At 38.8% G+C, this 26,790-nt stretch overlaps 3 protein-coding genes and 1 long non-coding RNA gene across 6 annotated transcripts; 1 reads left to right on the top strand and 3 right to left on the bottom strand.

Moving 5' to 3' along the window:
- Positions 1-1,846: 1,846 nt before the first annotated feature.
- sparta (spartin a) lies at positions 1,847-8,358 on the bottom strand. 3 transcript variants are annotated; one of them, XM_056239665.1, is made up of 8 exons: positions 7,460-8,358; positions 5,293-5,487; positions 3,665-3,815; positions 3,190-3,384; positions 2,942-3,100; positions 2,705-2,795; positions 2,482-2,537; positions 2,045-2,177 (listed from the first exon to the last, which is right to left on the bottom strand). In XM_056239665.1, exons 1-7 carry the CDS (start codon positions 8,165-8,167, stop codon positions 2,492-2,494), a joined length of 1,545 nt encoding a protein of 514 aa, XP_056095640.1. In that variant the 5' UTR covers positions 8,168-8,358; the 3' UTR covers positions 2,045-2,177; positions 2,482-2,491. The 3 variants fall into 3 exon arrangements, with proteins under 3 accessions (XP_056095638.1, XP_056095640.1, XP_056095639.1); XM_056239663.1 differs by lacking the exon at positions 2,482-2,537 and having other exon boundaries at positions 1,847-2,177; XM_056239664.1 differs by lacking the exon at positions 2,045-2,177 and having other exon boundaries at positions 2,320-2,537.
- Positions 8,359-9,743: 1,385 nt separating this feature from the next.
- On the bottom strand, positions 9,744-12,309 carry ccna1 (cyclin A1). The gene is made up of 8 exons (XM_056239657.1): positions 12,064-12,309; positions 11,811-11,991; positions 11,474-11,586; positions 11,008-11,231; positions 10,736-10,940; positions 10,543-10,656; positions 10,239-10,372; positions 9,744-10,168 (listed from the first exon to the last, which is right to left on the bottom strand). Exons 1-8 carry the CDS (start codon positions 12,214-12,216, stop codon positions 10,117-10,119), a joined length of 1,176 nt encoding a protein of 391 aa, XP_056095632.1. The 5' UTR covers positions 12,217-12,309; the 3' UTR covers positions 9,744-10,116.
- A 4,200-nt stretch (positions 12,310-16,509) lies between these two features.
- On the bottom strand, positions 16,510-25,054 carry LOC130074119 (uncharacterized). The gene is made up of 3 exons (XR_008804414.1): positions 24,964-25,054; positions 23,255-23,368; positions 16,510-16,911 (listed from the first exon to the last, which is right to left on the bottom strand). It is a non-coding gene; the product is annotated as an uncharacterized LOC130074119 (long non-coding RNA).
- On the top strand, positions 17,724-25,199 carry LOC130074118 (serine-rich and transmembrane domain-containing protein 1). Its single transcript, XM_056239658.1, has 2 exons — positions 17,724-17,856; positions 24,708-25,199. Exon 2 carries the CDS (start codon positions 24,727-24,729, stop codon positions 25,054-25,056), a length of 330 nt encoding a protein of 109 aa, XP_056095633.1. The 5' UTR covers positions 17,724-17,856; positions 24,708-24,726; the 3' UTR covers positions 25,057-25,199.
- The last annotated feature ends 1,591 nt before the right edge of the window (positions 25,200-26,790 follow it).

Below are 26,790 nucleotides of genomic sequence, written 5' to 3' on the forward strand. Positions count from 1 at the left end.
AGCAAGTATTTTGCAAATATCCCCCTCAGCAAGGGCGTAGGTTTAGGGGGGGACGCTAGGTACTAGTCCCAATCAATATTTTGAGATGACAAATTTGTCCCCACCAATATTTAGCAAGCTCCTTTGAACTGCTATTTTGATATTTGCGCTGCTATTTGGATCGATTCCAACGGCCAGGACGACGACAGTACAAGATACGCCGTAATTTGATTGGCGGCGGGGTATCTGACAGGCAGGCTACACGCGCGGGCCGGGACTACTTTTTGTGCTTGCACTCACTGGCAGCGAGCGGGTGGTGTGTGCGTGTGTGTGTTTGTGTGTGTGTGCGCGCGTGACGACGCCGACGGTAAGTTACCTGGGCTGTCTGTCTCTCTGCATGCCAAATACAAAGGCCAGGGTAAAACATTTTAATATTCCGTTTTTTGCCCCTTTTTGTACTTTGTAGATCAGCTATGTCACCCAAGAAGAAGAAAGGGGACATACGAAGCTTTTTCATAAAGCAGAGTGTAAGTAGGCAAAATATAGCCACACAAATAACTAGCAGTAGTAGTGAGTGACTGACCATGCTTTCAAATGCAGATTCTACTGTGGAAAATAGTTTTAACTGTTGATCCTGGTTACCCAGGATATTGTTACAGTTAAACCTAGCTTCTGCAATCTTTCAAGGTTAGGAGCATTAATTAGGGGTGTGCAGCACGGATAGACTCATAGAAGTCGCGCTATCATGATAGACGTTAGCAAGTCACTGAATGTTAATTAGCCTACCTTAACTTAGAATCTTGCAGTCATAAACAGTGGATCATCTCAGACATTTTTCGTTTCTACATTCTGTTTATGTAATGTATTTGTGAGTGTAGCCTACTTGCTAGACACATGTCTGGAAAAACATGTTGGCAATGTTAAAAAGGCAAAAGTAAACACTGTTGGTTATTCAAATATAATGAATCATTATTTGTTTGATAATATCCAAATAACAATATCTGGTAGGAGGGTTAAACTTGCTTTTTTTTAAGGATAGAATATATCAATAGAATTTGATATAGAATAGAAGATACATAATAATTTATGTTAAATAAAATGTTTGGTTGTTCAGCATTACAGTCTCATGTTTTTATTTTTTGAGAGTGCATTTTTGAGATTATACAGTTATACTAGCTCTTTATTGACAGTATACAGGATGGTGTATCGGGGGTCAGGATACAATATGATGAGATGAGATGAGATGAGATGAGATGGGGGGGGGGGGGGGGGTCAGATGGGATGTCCCCACCAAAGCTGAGACCAAACCTACGCCCATGCCCCTCAGACATTACTTTTGGCCCCTATTCTCTATGCTGTTACCTTACCTAAATAACCTTTAACCTGGTTTTACTATTTTCAACAACACTGTAACGTTGATGTTTGACAAATGTACATTCATATCAAATAGAAGGTATGCATGAAGAATCTACTCAATCTTATCAGCCTACAACTATGGCAGTTGTACACAAAAGTTACAAAAAGTACCAGTTAGATTTTTCAGTTAGATACAGCTACAGTAAAAAAAAAAAAAGAAAGGTTACTATGATTTTTTTTTTGTAGTAAACTTTAATGAGGCACTTGCTTGAAGATTAACTTGAGCTATACAAGAATGGCCCAAAACAGCAAGAGCACAGACTCATGTGCATCTGAAGGGTGCAAAGTGCTAAATCCTAAATGTACTTCCTAAATTACATGCAATTGTTTCCTTCTAAAAATATAACCCTCTGAATATTTTAAGAAAATATAAATATATTATCTGTAAGTAAGGCTGTAACAAAGGTAGAACATTTCACTAATGTGAATTAAAGTGCATCTTGTAAAGTGCATCTTTCTGTAAACATTACACAGTATAATATCAATCTCATTATCAATACAAAATTATCATATGTGCTACAAGAACATACACAAAAAAGGGTAATTCATAACAAAAAATATTTCCTTATTTTTTCTCATCCTGCCCTTTCTTAGGTGGCTTTTCTTTCTCCTTAGTTCCGTCACTTCCTGACTCATCCTTCACCATTGCTTTTGCAGTTTGCTTGCCTGCGCTCTTCAGTACACCCTTGATGCCCAGATTGTCCACATTAAATGCTGTGACACCTACATTGACAGCAGACTGTACTGCAGTGTTTGCAGCTTGTCCTGCCTCGTCTCCATACCTGATCAAAACATGGAGGTATTCTGAGCTATAAGACCTGACAGGAGTGATTCAGTTAAGTTTAAACATTGTCTGACTATTGATTCTAAAAAAAAAAAGTGAAACATTTGAAAATGAACAGAACACAGTAAGCAGACAAAATGTTGCATTCACCTCAGTTTTAATTCAGAAAGCACACTGACAGACCGTTAATAAGAACAAGAGCCTTCTCAGCAACTTCTGAATCGTCAATAACTCAGGAAAATAAGGCACTTTGGGTATGTTAGAACTTGGCATTAGTCAAAGAAAACGCAGTGTGTTTTTACCCGCCACCATTTATATTCTGCTAGGGGGGTCCAAGAGGTTTCCTAGACCCCTAAATCTGAAAAAGCAACAGGAAATAGTAAATTAAACCATTTCCCAAAGCAATGAAGTTTAAATAGGTATAGCAAAAAACAAGAGTAGCAGGCTTTTGGCTGGGGGAAAGAATAATAGGAAAGCAGAAGAGAAACCCTGAATCCTGAAGAGCAATAAATAAAAAACACCTACTTATGCCTCACAGTAGTCACCGTCTCTGAAGTTATACTTTTGCCAATAGTTTTTGCTGCTGTCTCCAGACTTGACCAGAGAGTTGATAAACCTGCAGTTTATAACACAATTAGCTTTTTTAACACGAGTTCAAATGAAAATCTACAAATTTGATATACTAAGTCAAGCTACTATTTAGCAGGACAAAAGTAAAATGGCAAAAGCCTTTCAGGACATTTGAACGATTTATTCGGTTACCTTGTATGCTGCTTCCAGCCACCAGCTTGGCTCCATCCATTTTGGAGCAGCCGTCTTTGCTTTTCTTGAGGGATTCTGGGATGAGTTTGCTTCCGTGTTTTTTCACGTGTGGAGCGAGTTCTTTCCCAACTCTATCTGCTACAGCAGCGACACCATCCACTGTCGAATAGAACAAAATATGTTATACATCTTAAAAAAAAATAGGCTTTAAATATTTCGTGATAAAACTAAATACGCCATTGTTTTACCTAGAAACTGGCTGACTTTCACAGCACCCCCAGTGGCCTGCTTGGCTGCATTTAGGCCCTTGGTGACCTTGGGGCTGACCTCTGCTGGCGTCTCCTCTGGGGTGATGTTTTCTCGTAGCTTAGTTGCTCCTCTCTGGATTGCTTTACCGGTAACTTCAGCTCCTCGCACAAGCCCCCGACCCAGCCAGGAGGTCCCTGTAGGGGAAAAATCACAATACCGCCATCACTTGTTTTTCTTTTAGAGTGTATTAGAGTGGCCTCTAGTGGCAAGTTTTAAAATGTACCAATAAGGTGTTCAATGTGTGCATACTACGGTATAAGAAGTATGAACTTTAAACAATTCTACAAAATATAACACGACAAACAACTTTACTCAATTTCTACTTCAATAAAAAAAAAAAATCCCAGTTATCCAATGAGATACCTATAAACATTCCAGGTTTTGGTTACTTTACTCTGATCGTGAAGTTCAGACCTGCTAGAATGCTCTCTGACATTTTTTCACTCCACACAGGAACAGGTTTCTCCTCCCCTCCTGGTGATTGTGTTAGAGATGTTTCTGAAGGAGGAACCTTCTCACTCAGGTTTGTGTCTTTTCCTGTAGCACCACCTTTCTCTTCATCTACCTTAAATAAAAAGGCCTCAGTTATAACCAGTATGAGGTAGTAAACTTAAAGGATAACTTTGCCGATTTTCAATTAGCTTTGTATTGTTACAAATCTCACATAAACTGTGAAATTTGGAGGACAAGAAAAAAAGGTCCATTGTCCATTATCAATAGTGTAGTAATGCATGAAGCATGACTCACACAGAAGTCACTTTTAAAGGGTCCATATAATGCCATTTTTGTACAAGCTAATATGATTCTTTAGGGTCTAAATTAGAAAGTTTGTAATATACTTTAATAAAAAATTCTCATTAGTATTGTAAGAAAACACTTATTTTACCTGGTCAAAAACAGCTCTGTTTTCAGCACGCCGTTTCAGTGCATATGCCTTTAAATGATAATGAGCTTTGCTCAGCCCGCCTCTCTGTTCTGTGCGTACACCGTTCGTAACACAATAACACAATAACCATAACGCGTTGTTCATTATAGACGTGGGATTATGAATTATATTGAGAACGTCGTACATAGAAAACATGCCGTAATGTACCCTGAGTGTAAACCTTAGACGCATTCATTGTGAAGCGTCCAGCTAGCGTTTTGCAAAGATTAATATAAATATTAATATAAAGGTTAATAAAACGTTACACTCACTTCAGTTCTTCTGGAGGTTCAGCAGGAACACGAATAGCTGGTACCGATCCTTTTTTCATGAGCAGCTTCTTAGCAAAACCAGCTTTATACTGACCCTCCTTTATAAAGCAGTCTGGTGAGAAATGATTCGCGCCAACATGAAAGCATTGACGTTGCTCGTGGGGAATATTCCCTTCGAAAACAAACTCAGCCACTGCGTCTTCAGCGGTTCGGATTTAGGAACATTAAAATGACTGCTGTGTTCGTTATTACACCCAAGAACAGAACACCACAATCGCTTAGACGCCATTCTGCTCATAGACAGTGCTCCAGCGTATCAACAATGACCGCGCCGGTCCGCGCAGACTATGATTGGGTCTGTGTTGAAACGCTGCTGTCAATCAACAATCGTGGGAGGGGCTTCCGACCGTGTGACGTCACACGGTCGAACTGGCTTGATTTGAGGCAGGGGAAAACATAAGGAGATTTAAAAAAAAAACACTGGATGGATTTTTATCATTTTATGATGGTTGTGTACAGGCACTGCCAACACACATTTCAGTAAAATCATGTATGTACCATTATATGACCCCTTTAAACCAAGAGCTTATTGTTCATCAGTGCAGCATATTTGTGTGACCGCCTCAAACCCAAAGAGAAAACTATGCGGGAAAATGTTTCGCCCTCACACAATACTCCGGATCACATGGATTCCTATTGAAATGACTGGATTTTGCCAAGCAATGTTAAACACAACTGCACCATTATAAGTAATACAAAAGTAAATGTATAGATTCAGAAACAGCTATAAAACAATTAATTTTGTCTTTTTTTCATCATAACTTTTCTTCTCTGAGTTTGATTACCTGGACCCTGAGCTGTGCCAACACTGACAGCTGTTGCTGGAACCGATCCCGGTCGGCTGCAGGCAGCTCTGAGGACAGCACAACCCCGACGTAGGACCCTGGCACTGCTGCTGTGGTGTCAGGAAATGTGAACACACCTTTGTTGCTAAGTAAGATTGGGGAGTCAGGGTACAGTGGGTAGATCCGATCACAAACCTGCAAGCACAAAATGAAGAGTCTCTTTTGCTGTACATGATCTTTCCCTTATCTTTTTAAACCAAAACATTTGAAACTGAGGTTCAAGGACCCCCAGGAGCCTGCAAGAACAGAAAATATGAGAATATGATCATCATTCTGTCATCAGAAATAATTTATCATGGTTCATTTATTGTATTGACAGCCATATTTTTTAGTCTTGAGCGACAAAACGTTTGAAAACCCTGCTTTAAACTACAATAAAGATTAATTTTGTGTATTTGGATGTCACTGTGCATATGAGGGAAAACTGGGGTCAAATGAGACTGGAATTTTATTGCATATTTTTGGGCGCTGTGCAACCATTCAGAATGCCAGCCTTTGTTCTGGACAGCTAAAGTGGGACAAAAGACCACAGTGGGACACACGCAGCAGTTATGTTAGAGAGTGGACTGCACGTGTCCTACATCAAGCCCCAGAGCAAAGAGAGCACTGGACAGCTATCAGCCCTCAAACTGGAAATCTGCCAATACTGCACAGAGCCGACAGTCAGCTATTCAATGAGATTTCTATGTGCTGAAACAGCGTGCAGACTGACTCTGTACAAAGAGCCCTGGCTTCATCTGTAACAAGACTGTTTCTAGCACTGCATAAACCAAACAGACCTAAAGCATTTGATATAACCTCCACAGAGTCCTGTTGGGCTGGCTTTTGCGGGTTTGAAAGAAGAGGTGGAGCAGTAAAACCACCCTTTTGACGTTTGAAAGTGAATCATGTTTAAACCATGTCAGATATAAATTACTATAAAAAACCAACTGAAAGTAAAACTACCCTGAGTTTAAAAGTTGTCACAAATACTACATATCGAATGATCTATTCCTAATGAATCTCAATCCTTCTCTTAATAAAACACAAGGTTTCTACTTCTCTCTGCTCTCCCACACAAGAAAGTGTGTGCCTGTAATTGTATAACATGATGAGCATGACAGTAATTTCAGTTATTTTGCTGTCAGCCATGAGTTGACGTTCAAGAATAACCAAACCCTACATAGACGTAATTCTTAATAATAAAAAAACGCCCAGTTTCATGTGATCATCACAAGACCTCTCTTGTGTGCAAGGTAAACATACAGCAAAATTACAGGGTGGATAATATATGATGTGATGCTAGTTTAAAAAAATGAAGATGAAACTTTGAACTGAATATATTAACAGTTCATACACACAAAAAATATTTTTGTCTTGTTTGCCAGTAAAAATATATTAAAAAGTTACAATCTTTTTTTGCAAAAGATTGCTTAAGACTTAAGTTTATAAGTTTGTTTTCGTACTGCATTTTTTTATTTTAAGCATAAATCAAACAGAATTCAAAGCATTTTCTGCTTAAAACAAGGAGAAGTCACAATTATTATATTTAGTTAATTATTATATTTTATTTCCAGTTTTCATTTTAATTTTAGATTGATTAATCTTGTCATTTTTATTCGTTTTTTTTTATATTCCCATATTTATTTTTAATTTAATTAATTGTAGTAGGCTACTTCAATATTTATTTCATTTCTCATTTTCGTTTAAGTTGTTTAGGTTTTTCACTTAAGATTTATATTTTATTTTATTTCAGATTTTTTAAAACAATTTTGGTAACAGTTAACATTAGTTAATGTATTAACTGACATGAACTCAATGAGCAATTCATTTGTTGCTGTATTTGTTAATCTTTGTTAACGTTAGTTAATAAAAAATACAGGTGCTCAACATTGTTTGTTCATGTTACTTCACAGTGCATTTACTAATGTTAACAAGATTTTAATAAAGTATTAGTAAATGTTGAAAATAACATTAACAAAGATTAATAAATGCTGTATACGAACAGTTACCTTATTGTAAAGTGTTACCCAATTTTTAGTTTTAGTTAACAATAACACAGCTGGTGAATAAGACCAAAAAAAGTATACAAATGAATATAGAAATATTGTCCAAACACAATATTTACCTGTAGGTAGGCTGGGGCATAGCCAGCACTCCTGTCAGAGTTTTGGCTGCTGTTTATTATTCGTAGGTATCCTGGATAAGAAGGGGCGCTGACATGACCCTCAGCAGACACAAAGAACATCTGGACCCCACTGGGCAAGAACATAACCTCCATGCCAACCTCTCTGAGATTGACTGGGGCGAATGCCTGACGCTGGGGCTGAGCAGCTTGAAATGGCCTGTTGCCTCCATGAGAGAGTGACAGGTGCCCATCTGTTGGTTGTGGAGTGTAGGCTGGTGGAAGCTCACTGGGTACAGTGAAGCCCACCATAGGGGAGGCAGGACGAGCAGGGGCCCCTCCTGAAGCTGAGAGATGTGTTCTGGTGTTAGGTGGCTGGGGGTCCTGGAGGACAGGAAGGGTCGGGTAAAGGCGCTGACCCGGGGTCGCAGTGGACTCTAGCACCCCTAGACGAGAGGTGATAATGCTCAGAGTCTCGTTCATCCTCAGCTGCGTCTGTCGCGCGACGTCCCAGCCGCGTCCGACGCAGCGCTCGCCCTGTGTGTTCACCTCTAGCCCTCTGAGAAGATGCCGCCTGCCCAGTCTGTACTGAAGAAGAGCTTGCTCCTTATTCCCAGCATCATCACACTGAAGCCCTGTGTTCAGACACTCCAGAGCTTTCGCATAGCTCTCGCGAATGGCTCGAATTTCAGCCGGATCTGATGACTCCATTCCAATGCCAGGACACTTTAGAGAAATGACTGTGCTATGACTTTGCGGTTGAAAACTAAAAGAGTTACTATTAAAGTTGTCTACTCTACGAGATAGCTACTTAGGAAAAGCGTGACAGCCGGGCTGCTCGAAAGTACAATTAATAGTCCACCAGCTTTTGTGACCAAGCAGGTTTAACCAGATTACGGGGGAAAAAACTAAAACAATGTTCATAGCGCTTCTGGTCATAGCGCTCCAAGGCGCGAAAAAACTGGATGTGTAATACTTAAAAACACCTGAAAGAATAAAGTGAATATCACAGGGCGAAACCTTTTCTTCTCTATCCATACCCAAACAGATTTTAGCGTTCTAAAGTGAAGCACGTCATATAAGCCTAAATAAGACAGCCTAAATGATTAAATAAACGATGGAACCATAAAAAAATAAAATAAAAAAACTGACCAGCAAGGATAAAACTGAGTTAAACCTGCTTTTCGGGACGGGATTCGCACAGTAAGCGCTAGAGGTCGTTGTTTACCATAAAACAATGCCGCATGGAAATCAACCCTTTATACGGGACTATGTAATCACAGCTAGAAAAAAAAAGACTTTATAAATTTACATATATTTAAGACTGAAATCATTTTTCTACATGTGATCTTTGACCTTTTTTTAAATTGCCGTCATTTAGAACTGACTTTGTCAGGGTATATTATTTGTGACAAATTGTCTGAAATTTCACACACATTCAAGTGCATTTTCACTATCTGAAAAATAGTGAAAGGGTCTTTAAAAAAAACTAACTACTTAAAAAAAATTTTTATTAACATTACATTTCATATTGTGCTACTATATTTCATTTGGAACTCACAAATGGGGGGTCAAAAACTTGAATTCAATGCCTGGATAACGAAAATAATTCTTAGTTTCAAAGAGGAAAAGTTTCTCTTGGAATCCCAAATCAATGATTGTAGCACAAGTGAAAATTAACAAGACTCTTTCTGTGTACCCCACACAAAACTTGGTTTTGACTATCACTTTTGGAGCATCCCTGCTTGCCAGTGTAATGAGGCCAATTTGCAGTGGATAGTTGTACGGATCACATCTTCAAACTGGTGTAGGATAAATGTACCCAAAAGCCTGACTTAAATCTCTGCCATCACCCTCACTGCTTCTATCCTCAATCTTAAACTTACTATGGCCTTATTTTCTGATGCACTGCCAACCACTACTTTGTAGAAAAGGTACAGCTTTTCCTCGATCTTCTATAAAACAGGCAAAAAGGCTATTGTGCTGCCTGCTAGAACTGAACAAGATTTCTTCAAAAGGAACTTGTGCATTTTCTAGTTTAAAAATGAACTCTATATGGAGCCTTGACAGCATGTGACCTAACTGGTGCTGCTAATGTCTCCACTTTTGCCAAAAACCAGCACATGGCAAATATACATTTTTGGCTGAAGGTGGACATCATACATTACTAAAACTTAATTTAGGCTGAACAATATTGTCTTACAGGCAATTTTCCCCTCACATTTATAAATGTCCTTTAGAGGGTTAAGTGTACCACACTGGTCAAAAGACTCCAAGGAAGCAGCACTGCAACTTGTTTTGTTTATTGAAATACAGTATGGAGTACATGATATTGCATGCAGTATACACGTAAAACACATGGTATACCAGTAATGAGACCCTAAGGAAGGAAAGGTAGACAAAGTGGTACAAAACCATTCGTTCATCTAAAATCTTTACAGAAATGGGAGCGTACAGCCTTCAGACCAACATAATGTTGGATTTACAGAGAAACAAGTCACAACTTTGATTACATTATGTATTAAGCGACCTATGATAAAAATCACGTTTTAAAAAGTCTTAAAAAAAACATTTAAAAATCAATTTCATTCAATATTTACAAGAGACTTAAGCGCTACAGTTCATTTGTGGGCCAAGGAATCCATGTGGTCACCAAAACATCAAGGGAGTGGCAGAGACTCCACAGGCTCAATAAGGGACACGCCACAATTTCTGAAAGACAGGATTAGTCATTAGGGCTAGGGCAAAAACCAAGACAGCCATGTTACAAATGCCCACTCACTTTGAGCTCTTGTACTTCTCTTGGATAGCCTGTTGAGGGCGACTTGCAGCCCCTAGATGGAGCTTATGAAGCTCCTTCAGACATGGGCTGATCACTCCCAGTGAGTAACCAGTGAAGGCATACAGGTTCTCAGGCTGTAAGAAACAAGACATTTTATTAGATTAGACATATTGCACACAATTTGAGAAAGTATTTGGGGTTTACTAAAAATACAAACCACCTGACCTATAGTGGTTTAAGCATGAAGACTCTTAATTGGTTTGTCTGAATAAAACAGCGTAACCATTAAAAAGGCTAGACTCACCCACAGAGCCCCATTTAGAGTGTAGTTGGCCAGACAATATGCAGCTGCAGCAATCTTGGAAGGCAGATACTGCACAAAGGGATCCACTTCTAGCAGGCTCAACTCTGAAAGAAACTATGGGGCAGGGAGAAAAGAAAATCAATATCCAATTTAGAAAAAAAAAAAAACTACAAAAATACCCCCCTCTCCTCACCAAAGCAAGGTTGACGGTCCTGGCACAGATCTGCTCCTCCAAAGTGTACTGCATCAAAAACTGGTGCACTGTGGGTACAGTCATGTCAAAAGCAAGCACTCGGAGCAAGTGCTGCTCCATCCGAAGCAGCTGTTTCTTTGTGTAGCTATCATCCGTGATGTACACAAACTCATCCACTTCGGGAGGATACACCTCCTCGTATTTCCTAATCAGAAACAGGCCATGCGGTTACGTCACTAGGTAACACTTAAAGACAATAGCTCATCACTTACGCAGCCAGGAGTACAGCAGCTGTTCCCACAAGCTGCAATTTCCCTCTCAGGACAGACATGCACGAAAGGAAGCGGTCCAGGTAATTGACAGCCAGGTAGAGAGTCTCCGAGCACAGCTTGTATTCCTCGCCAACTTCAACCAGCCAGTCGACAAGGATGATTCTCATACAGTTGGTTATGTCGGGTTGCCTTCTCATATAGCTGGCCTTCGGCCTGTACTTAACCTGAGAAGCAAAGTGCATTAGATACAGGGGCAAGTTGCATAAACTTAGCAACCATGTTAAGACTGTCTTAAGAACTAGTTTGACCAACTTGCAGTTAACAATGGCTAATCAAGCTTTTCCAATTGAAATTAGACCAATCTGCAATCTTATGTAACTAACTTGAAGAAACTTAGGAGACTAACTTTTAAGACTAGACTAAACGGTTTATGCAACCGGCCACAGATAAGAGTAAATACACCAACTTCGCATTCACGCAGGTATCTGTGGATGTCCTCAGCATACTCAGGAACACACAAGACGTCCTCAGAGGAAGCATCCACCGACAATGAACACATAGAAGCATCCATGCAAGACCCTAAATATTTAGGAAGTACAGTTAAGCCATATCCATAAGGATCTGCCTTGGAAGCGACAGAAAGAAACATATCTTGGGTTCAGTGTTATAAATATTGCATTATATACTATGTTATAGCTGTGACTGCAAAGTCACTGCTTTAAAGTGACTATGGAAAATATATATATTAAAAACAATAAACAGTTTCATAATCGTGATATTCACACTTTTATAGATTGTCATACCTGAGCCAAGATCTTGGATAACATCATCTACAAGGAGAAGCTCTGAAGGCATCAAGAATGAGGTGGACTGTTCAGCTGACTGCACGACTGGCTCAAGCTCATCGCCACCAAGTGTAGCACTGTTTGTGTTGACGTCACGAGTAGATGCAGCATGAAAAGCTGACTCATATTTGGATGAAATCTTAAAAACACAAACAACGTCACTTTCTTACGCTTTTGGAGTAAGAAATGTAAACCCTTGACAGACACTAACCTGGCCAAATACTCGATTATGCTGATCATTCTCTGTCAAAACACCGAGTACAAGCCTTTGCCCGGGCTTGTGAGCGCGCAGGCCATCCGCTCTTCCCAGGCCTATCGTGTTTTCCTGACGACTGGAGAGAGGAGCGAAGCTACGGGAAGCCATTTTTATCACTTCTGAAAAGAAGAGTCCGTTCAACACTTCAAATTATAAACAACTATTTGAATAAAAGACATTAAAAACTAAACCGGTCGAAACCAACCTTTTTACCACTGCGTCAAACTCTAAAAAGCCAATAAACTCTCAGTAAATGGATCACAGTATTTTGACTGTGACTGTCTCTCTAACCCCTTTATACGTGCATGTCGATATACATGACCAATCGACATGCGGCTAGTTAAAATATTTGGCTTAATTTAGATCCGCTGCTTTCCCCAGGTGTAGCAAATAAAAGCTAATTAAACTCGCATCTTCTTGAGGATTCGTCACATGGCTGGGTAACCATGGAAACGCGTTTCTTGGCTGTTCAGTGACAGTATTGATGATGCGTATTTGACAAATAACACACAAAAAATTTCGACGTAAAGAATTTATACACAGGTTTGAATTATTGTCACAATGACATTTAAGATGAAATCTCATTTTCACTAGCTATGAACATTGCCATAACATAAAAAAATAGATGTTTGATAACTTTATGTTGTGGTCATTTTTGTCTTGCTCTAGTAGGTTATTTTATTCTATCTAAATACACACAGTAAAAAAAAAACATGTTTTTGCCTAATTTGAAAAAAAATTACAGCTTGATTGGAAATTATGCAAAATAAAATATTGTATTCAATCCTGATATTTAGGGCCTAACTCGATTTTTTTTTTTTTTTTTTTTACACATCACATTTCATAATTCTTTTATTTTTATTTTGTACATTTCATGTAAATCGTGATTAATCGCATCTATCATGAAAGTTTGTAAATGTGTGTGTGTGTGTGTGTGTGTATTAGGAAGTATAGCAGCATTTCTCACTGCAGGACACAGCTGTCACTGCTTGATATTTCTTAACAACCCAGATTCAAAGCTGAGTAATGCTGTAGATGTGCTTCACATTTCTCGCTATTGGGGATGTTTACACCAGCGTGGGCTCTCATTTAAGTCTGACTCCTGCGAAGATCGCTCTGAATATGTGATGTAAGACTGAACAATTCACTGCATGGGCCTTGACCAGGAACCTTTTGAGAAATGCGAGTCTCTGCAGGTGTCACAATACAAAGGCTCTAGAAATCCAATTAAAGAACTCATTACAATAAACTACAGCAGGGCTCAATTCAATATCTCAAGCACAAATATCTCACCACGAGATCACATGAAAAGAGGCATTCAAAACCCACCGGACCTGTTCTGAGAACAAACACAAGCAGAGAATTTAGTGCAAATGTAAACCTTTATCTCTGAGGAGAACTGCTTACTCTGCATTTCAAGTGACAATATATAAGTAGTTACAGGTTGAATGTCTACATTCATTTGTGACACAGAGAATAAGATGAACATGGCTCTCTCGACATGGCTGTCAATTGTTGAGTTTATTCTTAGAAACAGGCTCTGTCTGGAAATGATGAATTCTTTCTTTCCATCCCTGGCGCTGTTATTTTGTCTTTGTCTTGCAGAGAGAGAAATTTCAACAATAACAGAGTGCTGACACCCAGGGTAAACTGTGTTACAGAGCAAGATATGCTGAGATTTGAATCAGGTGATGTATAAACAAGCAGTAAACCCAGAGCTGGAGATTAGGTTTGTGCTTATAGTTCAGGAGGATATACACTTCAGAAGGATTCTTTTCCCACTCAAGTAAACACATGACATCAACACTAAAATATTCAGAGAATGCAGTAGCCCATGAACACTCACGGTACTGACGTATGTAACTTGGGGTTCTGACGTGTGTTAGCCAAAAATCAGCGTTTGTGAAAGGAATCACCCTAAGAAGTGATTCATTTGATAACCCATATGGACATTTTCTGAAGTTTGACTGTAAATTTCAGAAGTGTTCTGCATGCTGTAAGGCAGATTGAATTGGATCCCTGCCATTCTATTATCTTGATGTATTGCATCTGACAGCCCACCGACAGCTGAGTTATAGCGATAAATTTCCAGTTCTCGTATATGCTGTGAAATGTTGATGCCAGTTCACAGCTAAGACCAAATTTTCCTGTGCCAAACCTCTGCAGGCAGATATAATGGAGTTTAACATATTCTTGTATGGTGCTAGTTGCTTTGGTTAAAGTTGTCTGCACAAATGTGTAAAGAAAGAAATAAGTGATTAAATAAGCATTTATTTTATATAGATCTACAACTTAGGAGAAATTACAATTTTCAGGTCTTTTAGTGTTGTGGCTCCCAGGTTGTGCAATGTTTTTCCTCAAGACATCTGTCAAGCATCCTCCCTTCTTTCTTTCAAAAACCTCATAAAATCTTTTTTTTTTCTCTCTGAATATTACTCTTCAGCTCTTGGTCTGTAAACTGCACTTTGTTATGGATGTTTATTAGACTGTATTCCTAACCTAACTTTGTAAAGCGACCCATGGGTTTTGGAAAGGCGCAATAAAAAAAAAGTTTATTATTAAAAGCATTGCTTGTAAGGCCCTTTTACTTAATGTTAATTTAGTTTTTAAATTAAATTAAATCTGATTGAACTATTTTAACGATTTAGCTATTTTTTGTTTTTTATCCACAGTAGTGGCCAAAAGTGATGTCCGGCCTTCATCCTTTATTACAAAAATTAAACATTTGTTAAAGATTTAGTAATGTTACATAGTTTTGCTTGGAGTCAACTGTTTTATTTGTGATAAGGCAAATTGTGCGGAAATAATTTTTGGCCAGGCTGTCATCCAAAGAAATTATGAACACGTGCAAAAACAAGAGAGAACCAACAAAATATTATGTTGTTGTTGATGTATGCTTGAGCTCATCTATGCATTTTTTTTTTTCATATAAAACCTGTAGCTGTAGTTTGCCTTTTTTGCCAAATAATTTTGTCAGATAAATACCTTAACCAAGCTTAGTGTTTTATTCTTCCTTCATATTTAAAATATTTAAAAACATTAAAAATTTTGATGGTTTAAATCGAACTTGTATAGGGTCAATAAAAACAAATTTCGGGCACAACTTTAGGCCACTACTGTATACATCCATAAATGTAAATTCCTGAACATACAGTATTTGTGTGTAAAATAAATACAATTAAATAGGAACATGTAATTACTGCTATTTTTAGTCTTTTTGTTTCAAAATCTTAGTTAATAAATGTTGAAAATGATATATTTCTCTATTGAATGTTTTATAACTCTACAACTTCTCTAATAAAAAGACCCATTTAAGTCACTTAAGTTTTTAATTCAATTAAATTGGAAGTTATAATTATTGCTTTTTTAGTTCGTTTTTATCCATATCTGTCTATGTAAATGACCATAGCATGTATGTGCCTGTATGACAGGGTGGAAGTTAGTCCACTCAAAGATGATACTGTCTGAGCAACACAGAGACCTCTGAGACTTTGATTACTATGCAAAGAGCATCATCTCAGTTGGGAGAAAACGGGAAATAGAAAGAGAGAGCGCCATCTCCACAAAGTATTCCTCTGACATGCTCCACTGTGTAAACCTCCCCATAGTGCCTAGAGTATTCCACAGGATAATCCTGATTGACACATTGCCGTTGTCTGCCACAAAGGTTCTTCAAACATGCCATTCTTGTCAAAACCAGTAGAGCAGACCGGGGGTGAGAGGATGATTCATTGTCAATTCGACCCTTTCCTCCTGAAGTTAGCACACAGTCTAATCAAAAACCCTTCAGGCGACCCTGTCGTCGAATGCCGTGTGTTAACATTCGAACTACACTCGCGTGCAATGGGAACAGATGCACCAAAGCTGTGCTGAATCGCTTGTATCAGGGGAATAACAAACCTTCTCCGATTTTTAGTTTTATGGATTAGAGGAAAAATCAGCCAAGGCACTGCTCTTATCAAAATCCAACAGCATTCACTCATGTGCCTCAGCGCTGGCATTAGCTGGAACAATTATAATGACCCAAGAGACAGGACAGACACAGCAGGACTCAGGAAGGGTACCCACAATCCCCAGCGGGCATCTGAACTGCAGTGGAATGCCGCCAAAATATGTCTAGAGGCAGATATTACCCTCTAACTCCCGTCCTTGCACATTTCATGATGCGAGCCGCGAGCGAATACTCAGATGAATGTGAAAAAGCCCAAAATGAACATTCTGTCATCATTTACTCACCCTCATGTTGTTCCAAACCCTCATATTGTATGGCTTTCTCTCTCAAATTGACCTACCCTGCCTTTAACTCAATCAACTGACTTGAGTTGAATAATGACACTATTGTCTATTTTGAGCTGCTTTAAAGCAGAATTTGAAATCGTCTTATTTTTGATGAACGATCACTGATCGTTATTTTCCTGTTCATCACTGTGAAGCTGCTTTGAAACAATATAGCACTATACAAATAAAGATTGACTTGACAAAAACAGTTGAACGACAGGTTTGGAATAAAATGAGAGTGAGTAAATGATGACAGATTTTTGAGCCTTAAGAACACAAGCTTTTGTTATTACCGAAACAGAATTCCCATTCATGATTCACAAAACAATAGCAAAAGCGAGCTGCGCCAGAGAGTCATGCTTTGCTTTGCGCAGATCCATAATCTGTGTTGCGTGTCTTTAGTGCACAGAGCAGAAGAGATAAGACCTTCCCAGGAGGCATGACGCCTCTGTCCTATTGACATGCATAGCTCTGCCCCACTGCTTGCATCCAAAGCTCCATCCATATGCCAGCCTGCGCCAGACTCTCTGTAGACAGACATACCGACACGTCACAAATTCAGTTACTGAGGAGATAACAAAGAGATTTTAACAAATACAGAACAAGTTCTTTAGATTTTTTAAATGTGTAACACTTTATAATGGTGACACTTTATGTTGTAGTGTGCTTGTTACATGTTACATTCTTCTATGACATAGTGTTAAAAGCCATTTTTAGAACCTTCATTTTTAAGATTAAGCTTGACTAAATCATTTATAAATTCAACAAAAACCTTCATGCTTAATTCACAAAGCAGAACAGCCCTTTCATACAATATATGAGCGTGATGTCGCCTGGGTAAAGGTCTCATTGAGTGTTCATTACATCTGAGAGTAACGCCACAAAGACGTCTACAAGAGGCCTCTCGGCTCATGATGCTGATGAGAGCGGTGATTAGCTCTGTCAGATATGAATGACTGAGCACGGCACCATGGGAGAAGACAAGACAGAAGCCTGTCATCTAGTCTAAGCTGCTGAGCTGAGTAATATCACTGAGATAATCAAATCCCAATCACAGCAATTAAAGCGAGAACGATCGTACCATCTTTTATGAGTTAAGCGAGACATCTTTTTCGTCTTTAATTGAAACATAAATCAGCTGCTAAAGAAACCGAAAAGACGTCAATGAGATGAGAGGGTGGCAAGAAAGGGAGAGAGATGATAGGAATGAAACGGAGAGGGAGGGGGATTCAGAGTAAAACAGCTGGACAGTCGATATCCAGCCCACTGTTGAGAACCAGCCCACCAGACCGAGCGCATTCAAATACCCTGCTTCCTCTCACTCTCAGTGCAAACACGAGTGGCATCTATTTCAGCGTGTGTGTGCTATAGCTTAAGGAATCCCATAAGGAATTCTCTCCTGGACCACGAGATGAGCGTGACGGGCAGCTCTGTGATTTAGTGCCGACGACTCTTTTTTGCATCAGAAAGGTCAGAATTTCTCCTTGTCAATGTTCATTACTTAGAAAAAAGATAAAAGTTGAAGTTATTTTTAATTTGAATGTCAAAAAACTCAAGTGTCTGGGATGCCATGGAATATTTAATATTCAAACTGACTTAAATGTGTCATCATGCTTAATTGAAATTATCTTATGTAATCGTATAGTAAGTGATTTAAAGAGATAAATCTGCCTGTGGTAAATCACAATGGATAGTCATCAGCCATTCCAGTCAGTGCAAATGTCTTTTTCTAAATCCCTCTGTATTTTGCCATCCCCCGCTCCCCTCGTTCATTGACATCCTCTGTGGTGTTTTATGTTTTGAGTTATTTTCTTAATAGCCAAATTCTCCTTCCACAAGCTTCCCTCAACAGAAATCCATAAACAGAGATTAGAGCCGCACACTGAAATGACCCACTGAACTTCTCCTGAAATTGCATGCAAAGCACAAGAGGGATTGAATGATTTATATTGCCGCAGGGAATCGCATCTCACTCATAAACTGAAAAGCGGGTTAGGGGAACGATAAAGTTGACTGAGAAAACGTCCAGGAAAATAAGTGTGATTCCCCTTTGTTGCTGCATGTCTTCTAGCGTTTGCTTCTGCAGACGAATTCATCTCACAACTCAGAAAAAAGAAAGTGGTCATAAGTCATGACTCTTTATGAGACTCTAACCACAGGCTCTTAGGGCTTGCTGTGGCTCAGACGACTGTCGTCCCACACAATGAAGCTTAGGGGACTGAAAAATGCCAGCGGACAAACAAATAGCAAGTTTTAGTGTTGTGAGCTGAACCGCAGCCTAAAAATACTTCACTTGTTTTGTCCAGCATATGTGTATAATTTTTAGGGTTCTCAAAAACAAATTCTGAACACCGTGATAAATGTTACAGTGATTTGCAAAATTGCAACTCTTAAAATTAATATGGCAACACTTTACAATAAGGTCTCATTTGGTCAAATGCATTAAAGTGCCCTTATTATGCTATTTTAAAGGTTCCTAATTTTGTTTTGGGGGTCTCCTACAATATGCATCCAAGATCACTTTAATTTTCTCATAATATACAATGCACATCATCTCATTTCTCAAAGAGTCTGAAAACGGTTTGTTCGAAGATTCTGTCTCTCTAATCCCACCCTTTCTGACTGGTCAGATGGCACAGTCTGTTGTGATTGGTATATCGCTTACAGTGCGTGTCGGAAACGGAAAAATCTGAAATTCAGCTTCGGAGGCTTCCTCAGCACTCGATACACAGTGATAGGAACGATGGCATCTGTGTTTCAATATCAATTCCAGAGCAAGTCCTCATCCTTTGGAAGTGCACACAAAGTAGATTTGCAGCGCAGAAAACAGTCTTCTTGACGAACCAAACTCTTCCAGTCTAAGAGACAACTACAGTGTTTTAGGGCGGATCAAAGTAGATGTTGGAAGCTAATGAAGACCATAGGCTGGCATTATGCAAATTTATTACATTGTTATGTAGGTATATAACAGGAAGTGAGAATGGAATTAATGACGACTCGTTTTAGCCTTATTATAGGTCAAAACAATAACCTCAACAACCCATCATGACAGCCTCTGCTTTGATAGAAGTACCCTGTGTCTGCCCTGAGCAATCCTGTGAAGTGTCTCCCATTACAGAGGAATTGGAGGAAAAGCATACAGAAGACAATCTGGCCAATTGTGTGACAGTGCTTCCTGCCCCAATGGACTGGACGCTTCCATCTGGGCAAACCACAACAGGGAGTGAGTTGTGTTTTCTAAAGCAAACGGATCCAAACTCCTGCCAAATGTCCTGAAATACATTCGGGTGGAGCCTCCACTCACCCTGATCTATCCAATTCCTGGACAGAGCTTTCTACAGCCTGATTGACTACCTCTGGCAGATAGGCAGCCCTTTGTGATGCAAACCGTGGAAGTGATCAGATGAGGATATTGTGAGTGAGCCGCAACAAGCTCTCCGACTTTGTTCCCCCTTGGTGGTTCAGATTGAAAACCGTTGACATGTTGTCCGAATGTACAAGCATGTGGCAGCCCGCCAGACCCAGAAGGAAATGTCTTAAGGCCAGAAAAAATGCACGCATCTCCCAAAGGTTGATGTGATCCATCAACGGGTCCCTTGACCATTTTCCACTGATACCTCTATAAGTATGGGTCTAAATGGTAGAACGCTGAACTGGTAACTCTTGTTTCTGAAACTGAAGCATAGAAACTTCCTGTGATGCATGGCAATCAGAACATGGAAATATGCATCCGCAAGGTCAACACTTGTGAACCAATCTCTTTCTGCCACTGACCGAAGAGCATCGGTCATGCGAAATGGGAGCTTATTTAAGAACTTGTTGAGTCACCTCAAAATCTAAAATTGGACGAAAACCCCTGTCTCGCTTTGGATTGGAACCAGAAAATATGTTGAGTAAAACCCCTCCCTCTGAAATAGGGGACGAACCTCCTTGGTTGCTCTCTTCTCCAACAAGGAAAGAATTTCTTGAGAGAGAGAGCTACTGAATGAATCGGGTCTACCACAACTGATGGAACGCAACCCGAAAACTTGGGGGGCTGTCGGTGGAACTGCAGAGTATAACCGTTGCGCAATGTCGCCAAGATTCAAGGGTCTGACACTGTGCTCTCCCAGCAACTCAGATGATGTGTCGTATAACGTCCGACCACCAGCCCTAGTATCTCAGGCCTTGAAGTTTCGGCCTTTTGAAGTTGTTGGGGGGCAGCTGACATGGACCCCTCTGGAGAACGGTGGGGGCTGGACTACTATGGGGGAGATGCATCATCAAAATCACCAGAACTCGGAAATCTCTGCTGGCCCTGAAGTCAGTCATGGCGAAAACATGGTTGCACAGGCATGTAACGCCGATGAGCAGGTGCTGTTGGCATTCTAAAATTTGGGATGGCATTCTAAAATCTGCTGAGTGGTCAAAGACATCTTCATGAGTCTTTTCAACACCTCAGATACATCGGGACCAAAAAGAAGTCCAGGAACGATGGGTAGATCCCTCAAGGTCTTTTTACAATCCTCTGGCGATCTGGCCTGAGCAAGCCATACCTGCCAGCGAGCAGTCAAGAGCGTTGCCGTGAGAGATCCCAGTTCTCTGTCACATTCCCCATAGCCAGTACGTCCCAGCTGTTCGACTTCAGGTACACTCCGCACTCCAATGGATTCAGCTTCTGCCATTGAAGCCAGAGTGCGAGCAGTCTTGGAACGCCTTTTGGCTATAAACTGAAGAGTATGTGTAGGGCAGTCATCAAGACCAAGATGGGTCACTGCCACCAGAAGCACTTCCAATGTGTCATCCACCTGGGGTGGAGCAGTGCCTGAAGAATGAAGAGAGCCCTTACTAGAACCACCAGCTACCATAGATCCCACTGGCTTGTCCTGCAGCTCAGAAACTTTAGTGGAAAGATGATCCTGGAAATGTGTGTCGGTCGGAAGCACATGCAGGCATAGCATCAAGGTGGGGGCTATGTGGAGTATAGGGTCTCAGGTAGGCTCTTCGCTAGATGATTGTGAGTGAGCGTCCTCTTTGGAAGCCACAGCAGCAGTAGGAACTGAGTCTGCTGGTTGGAGGTTTTGCAAGAGACGTTTCATGTCTAAAGAAAGGCAAGCAACTTTCCTTGATAACAGGTGCCCACCCAAATGACTACCACTAACACTAGATTTTTTCTTAGCCTGAGGAGCACCAGCTGCTGAGGCACGGCACTTTTGAGCTCTCTGCCGCAAATTCAGATCTGCTTGCAAAACACTAGCATCCTGGTTCCTGGTTGTGGTCCAGTCCCGCCAAACACAACTGTCTATCCGACATAGACAGTAAGCTACTATGCAGGCATGGGTCCGTAAGTGCTTCCTTCAGATGCTGAACACCCAGGCATGATGGCCAGAGATCATGCCTATCGTCAGGAAGAAGCTCATTAGGAAAATTCAGCTTGCAATTCAGTGGGAAGGCAATAGAAATTGACTGATACGCCATTTGAACTGTGATAATTAGAAACCCTCTTGATACAACCACGAAGAGTGATAGCAAAATCTCTCTGGATGAACTGCAAGGAACAGAGAAAATAGAGTTTGGTCTCCAAATTCGACCAACACCCACGGTTAAGATCATCGGGCAGATAGTACAAGACAAAGTAAAATGCAAAACGCTCAAAAAAGCTAGTCAACAGCACGGTGACACGCCTAGAACCGTGAGGTAACTGACACCATACAGTAACAGCCCATAAGCAAAATAAAATAAAAACAGCGACTGTGCTGTTGCGGTGGAAAGAACACACACAATCGGTCCCCAGACGGCTCATAATCCGACAGCACGTAGAGCAACTCAGAATAATGGTCAGATATATCTAAACAAGCACGGGCAACCGAATAGAACGGTGAAGCAAGTTCCACCGTGCGAGAACTCACCAAAAATTGTAAAGAGAAAATCCAGTATGAATTCACTCCAATGCAAAACGCATCATCACAGCTTGGGAGGACGAAAAATTAGCTGCTTGACGATGAGAATTGATAACACTATGACCTAATCCAAATGCGAGAAAGCGAAAGAGGTGGGGCTCTGAGCTGCAGTGGCATAATATTCCCTCATACCAATGAAGTCACATGTTTTTCGACCTATCTGGCTGGCGCTGTGATTATCCACTAATATAGCACCATCTCTGGTGGTCAGGAGGAATGAAACAGAACTAGTTTTACCATCAATTTGAACTCTTTCCTGCCATTGACGGAATTTTCTGTTATTTATGAGAATATGCTTCCCGGCCATTGATCGAATTTCCTGGCTTTCCGTGGGGTTTTTTTTTCTTCAACTTTTTGTTCAGCTTTTTTTAATGAAACTTACCTACATTCAAGTGTTAATAAAAAAAGATTCCATGAATCATATTCTTGAATCATCCAATGATTAAGAACTACAAATGTGAAAGAACACATAATAAAAAGTCACATTGTGTCTTGAAATCAGATGGTGACAGCTCATTTGCAGCTCATTTACACACTAATGCACACATGCTCTCTTATGAATTGATATGAAAAGGATTCTCGCACAGCTGAGGTGACCTCCACTAAATTGTGCTCGTCTCAGGGGAAGAACTAAATGTGAATCATGTAACGCTGTCTGTCATATGAGCTTATAAATATGAAAGACTTTTATGCTCAATGCTGAATGTTTGTTGGTAAGCTTCCAATTATAGATCAGATTTAGAATGTACTGTAGACCACAAATAAACCAGCTTTGTAAAACAGCACTGTTGATACCGACAGCCTGTCAAACAAATGATTTGGCATGTTGTTCTCTTTAAATTCGGAAACTCTGTGACATTTTCCTGCTCAGGCACCTCTCAATCAATTATTCATGAGGTGTGAGTATGAAGGCTGTGTAAACAACAGACTGACCTTCTGTGTGCACCACTGAGCCGGTGTGACCAACCCCAAAGTCCTAATGGACCGGCGATGGCCTAACAACAAGCTGCACCAGCTTATGAGCCCACTGATATGCAGGTTGCCTGGATACAAAAAGCATAATTAAATGTGATTATCATCCTCTTCACATTCAATCTGAAGTATTTAAGTGTTCTGGTTGTTGTTGTTGTTTTTTCTGAACAGTAAAAATTCAACATTCATCAAAGACAGAGGTCAGAAAAGGAAATAGTCAGTGAACTCTGGTGGCTCAACTCATTAAATATGACTGGCCTGTTAGATTAATAAAATGAAGTGTAAGACAACAGATTGTGCACTGTTGCACTTTGGAAATTGTCTTGGGAAAAAATAGTTTGACGGCTGTAAGGTATTCTCAAAAAACAATATTATAATATATGTTAAGTATTTATTAAAATTATATTATTATTAGTGCCTGTTATATTCTGGTCTTTATACTCACAGACTCCAGAATATCTTGTTTATCACCCAACGGGTGGTGGTTTATTGAGCAATATACTCTTGAACATGCATAGCACAGTCCCACATGCTAAACAATCACTATTGTTAGAGTGCCGTTAAATAATTTTTTTAATCAAATATTTGTAATTCATAAAATATATAATATATGTGTGTATTTGCACACACACACACACACACACACACACACATACAAACTTTTATGTTAGATGTGATTAATGGCAATTAATCGATTTGACAGCACTAATTATTATATTATATAGTAAAATAATTTTGATATTATATTAGAATATTTTGTTTAATTATAATATAATGTAATCATAATAAATACATTTTATTAAAAAAAATTCAATAGGCCTATTTAATAAATGGTTGTTTGTTCACATTTATAAATTATTAAATATTTCATAAATGCAATAAACATATTAAAGTTTGACCTATCAATGGTCCAGTAGGCCATTAGTGTGAATGGAAAATTAAAATGTCCAGTAATACTTTCAAATATCTAATCTAAGATCCCAATCATGTAATCACACAATCCTAATCCTAATATACATATATTAAAAAAAATTGTATATTATTTTATATAGTCTAATATATTATTTAATTATAAATATTATTTAAAATTAAAATGAATTATTAAATAATAAACAAATGATAAAAATAGGTATTATAATATATTTTAATATTGTAACATAATATAATATAATGATTAAAAAAATTATTAATTACAATTAGCTATATTAACTATTATGATTACAATTAGTGTGAATGGAACAACATTAATGTGTCCAGTAATACTTTCAAATACCTTCTGTATGATCATATGATCACACAATCCTATATAATAAATAATAATAGTAATCATTTCAATTACAAAATAGCAAATTAAGTCAGCAATAATAAGACTTAAATAATTGATCTATCCTTATCCTATCTTCCCAACAGATTCCCAAATCCATCAGATATGTCTGGGATGGATGGGTCGGTGGAGGAGATGAATGGTACGGGAGTAAACAGCGAGAGTTTCCTGAGGTTCAGCCCTACATCTGTTTCTACCGGGGCGGCCGCTGCTTCATATGGACGAACTGCCAATGTTTATGTCTATGTCTCCATCTTCCTCAGCTTGCTGCTTTTCCTGCTCACCCTGTTGATCATTGCTCTCCACAGGCTGAAAAACATCATATCCTCTAGTTCTTCATACCCAGAATGCAGCAGTGAGGCCGGGAGCTCCTTCACGAACATGGAGATCTGCAGTGTTTCCTCACAGAGATCAACAGTGTCCTCGCTGTCCTAGCAGAGAGAGAGAGAGAAGGATCACACACATGTCTGAATGTACTGATAAACTAGAAATTTAGAGATATTTTAGAGGTCATTTTGATGTATAATTAAATATTTATCCGTATTATAAATTTCATTATCAGCTTCATTATTAAGTTAAGGTTTTACATTAAATAATTCTGTCAACAGTATAAAACAACTGTGTAACAATTGAGACCCACAGAAGATCCTCCAGATGGACTGAATTGAAGCATTGACATAAAGGCCTTGTATTTTGGAAAAATGTTAACGTACATAATGAACTGTAAATAGAAAAGCTGCCATGATACTGTCTCTCATATTTAAAAATATATATATTTGACAATATGATTACACTTAGCCTACATATACATAAGTATTATATCCTTTATAATATAATACAACATGTCATCTCTTGGAAGGCTTGAATAAAATCTGATTTGCTCATAAAATATGCATAAGAAACATGTCTTTCATTCACCATGCAAAAAAGTTACAGAACAGAAAAATCATTAGTAAAAATGCATTGAAAACAGTGCAATACAAATATATTTTATATTAGCATAATAACAATTATGCAGTCCGTTTTTATTTTAGTGCTAGTTGGAAACTTCAGGCACTCTTATAAATGTCATTGTATTAGAAATTAATAAAATATAGCAGAAATAGATCTTCACTTTTGCATGCACTTTTGACCAACTTAAGCTCTTATAGTGATTTTTATGAAGCCAGTTTCACAAGTTCACACAGGTCACACTAACTATGGACAGGGTCCACTAATGTTTGATAACCAGACAATGTCCAAATACTTTGTCTTAATTTTTTAAAAGCAAAATATTTATTGTTATATTGGCTCTTTTTTTTTTTAGGACAAAACAGAACAGAATAAAACTATGGAACCGCATGTCTGCCACATAAGAATACTATTTGCATTTACTATAGAGGCTGTGAGACTCATGAAATCCCTGCCTTATAGTGACTGATCTCTCCTTATCATGTATCCCTCTTATTCATTGTGCCTTGTCATAATGATGCTCTGGTTTATATGTGAATTTGATGCACTGCTTTTAAAAACTTGGTGCTTAGTTATTTATTATATAGGTTTTACTTTTCAGGTATTTTTAGTTTACTAAGTTATTTCTAAATGTAGTCTATTAAACTATTTTAAACTTATTGTAGGTAGGCCTATATTATTTATATTTTTTTATTACAGTGCTGGTCCTGAGTACATATTTTGTTCTCATGTGTCAACATGTAATGACAATAAAATACCTTGAAAAAAAATCATGCTTTGGTAAATTCATAATTATGACATAAAAGTAAAAATGATAAGATACTGTATAATTATGAGATAAGTCGAAATTATGACAAACTAAGTTGTAATTATGAGCTAATGTCGAAACTGACAGTCGGAATTGAGGTAAAGTCTAATTGTTACATTAAAAAGTCAATTATGATAAAGAAATCAAGTTTTCATGTCATTACTTTTTTTTCCGTATGTGGCGGAAAGGGGCTTTTATGTAAAACACAATAAAACCATTTGAACTAATAGCTACTATTTTCAATGGACGATGCATACAATATAAACATGTAATCTCCAATATAATACAAAACCCAAACTGAGATCCAACACAGATAAATAAGGAGAAATCATAAAGTGGTCCTGAGGAGTGATATGGTTATTCTAGGAATGTTTACAAAGCTGTCTGACAGCTGTTGGAAAGAAACTAGA

The sequence above is a fragment of the Rhinichthys klamathensis genome, unplaced genomic scaffold, assembly GCF_029890125.1.
Source record: "Rhinichthys klamathensis goyatoka isolate OS25496 unplaced genomic scaffold, OSU_Roscu_1.1 h1tg000569l_1, whole genome shotgun sequence".
Classification (NCBI taxonomy): Eukaryota; Metazoa; Chordata; class Actinopteri; order Cypriniformes; family Leuciscidae; genus Rhinichthys; species Rhinichthys klamathensis.

What these genes read in the sequence shown, in the direction of transcription:
- LOC130074118 (XM_056239658.1), top strand. Translation starts at nt 24,727, where the DNA reads ATGTCTGGGATGGATGGGTCGGTGGAGGAGATGAATGGTACGGGAGTA.
- ccna1 (XM_056239657.1), bottom strand. Translation starts at nt 12,216, where the DNA reads ATGGCTTCCCGTAGCTTCGCTCCTCTCTCCAGTCGTCAGGAAAACACG. An exon ending in ATAATCGAGTATTTGGCCAG is followed by an intron (nt 11,992 to 12,063) that starts GTTAGTGTCTGT and finishes TGTGTTTTTAAG; the next exon opens with ATTTCATCCAAATATGAGTC. An exon ending in GAGAAGTACAAGAGCTCAAA is followed by an intron (nt 10,169 to 10,238) that starts GTGAGTGGGCAT and finishes CCTGTCTTTCAG; the next exon opens with AAATTGTGGCGTGTCCCTTA.
- sparta (XM_056239663.1), bottom strand. Translation starts at nt 8,167, where the DNA reads ATGGAGTCATCAGATCCGGCTGAAATTCGAGCCATTCGCGAGAGCTAT. An exon ending in GTCAGAGAGCATTCTAGCAG is followed by an intron (nt 3,385 to 3,664) that starts GTCTGAACTTCA and finishes TTTCCCCTACAG; the next exon opens with GGACCTCCTGGCTGGGTCGG. An exon ending in GGCTGGAAGCAGCATACAAG is followed by an intron (nt 2,796 to 2,941) that starts GTAACCGAATAA and finishes TATAAACTGCAG; the next exon opens with GTTTATCAACTCTCTGGTCA.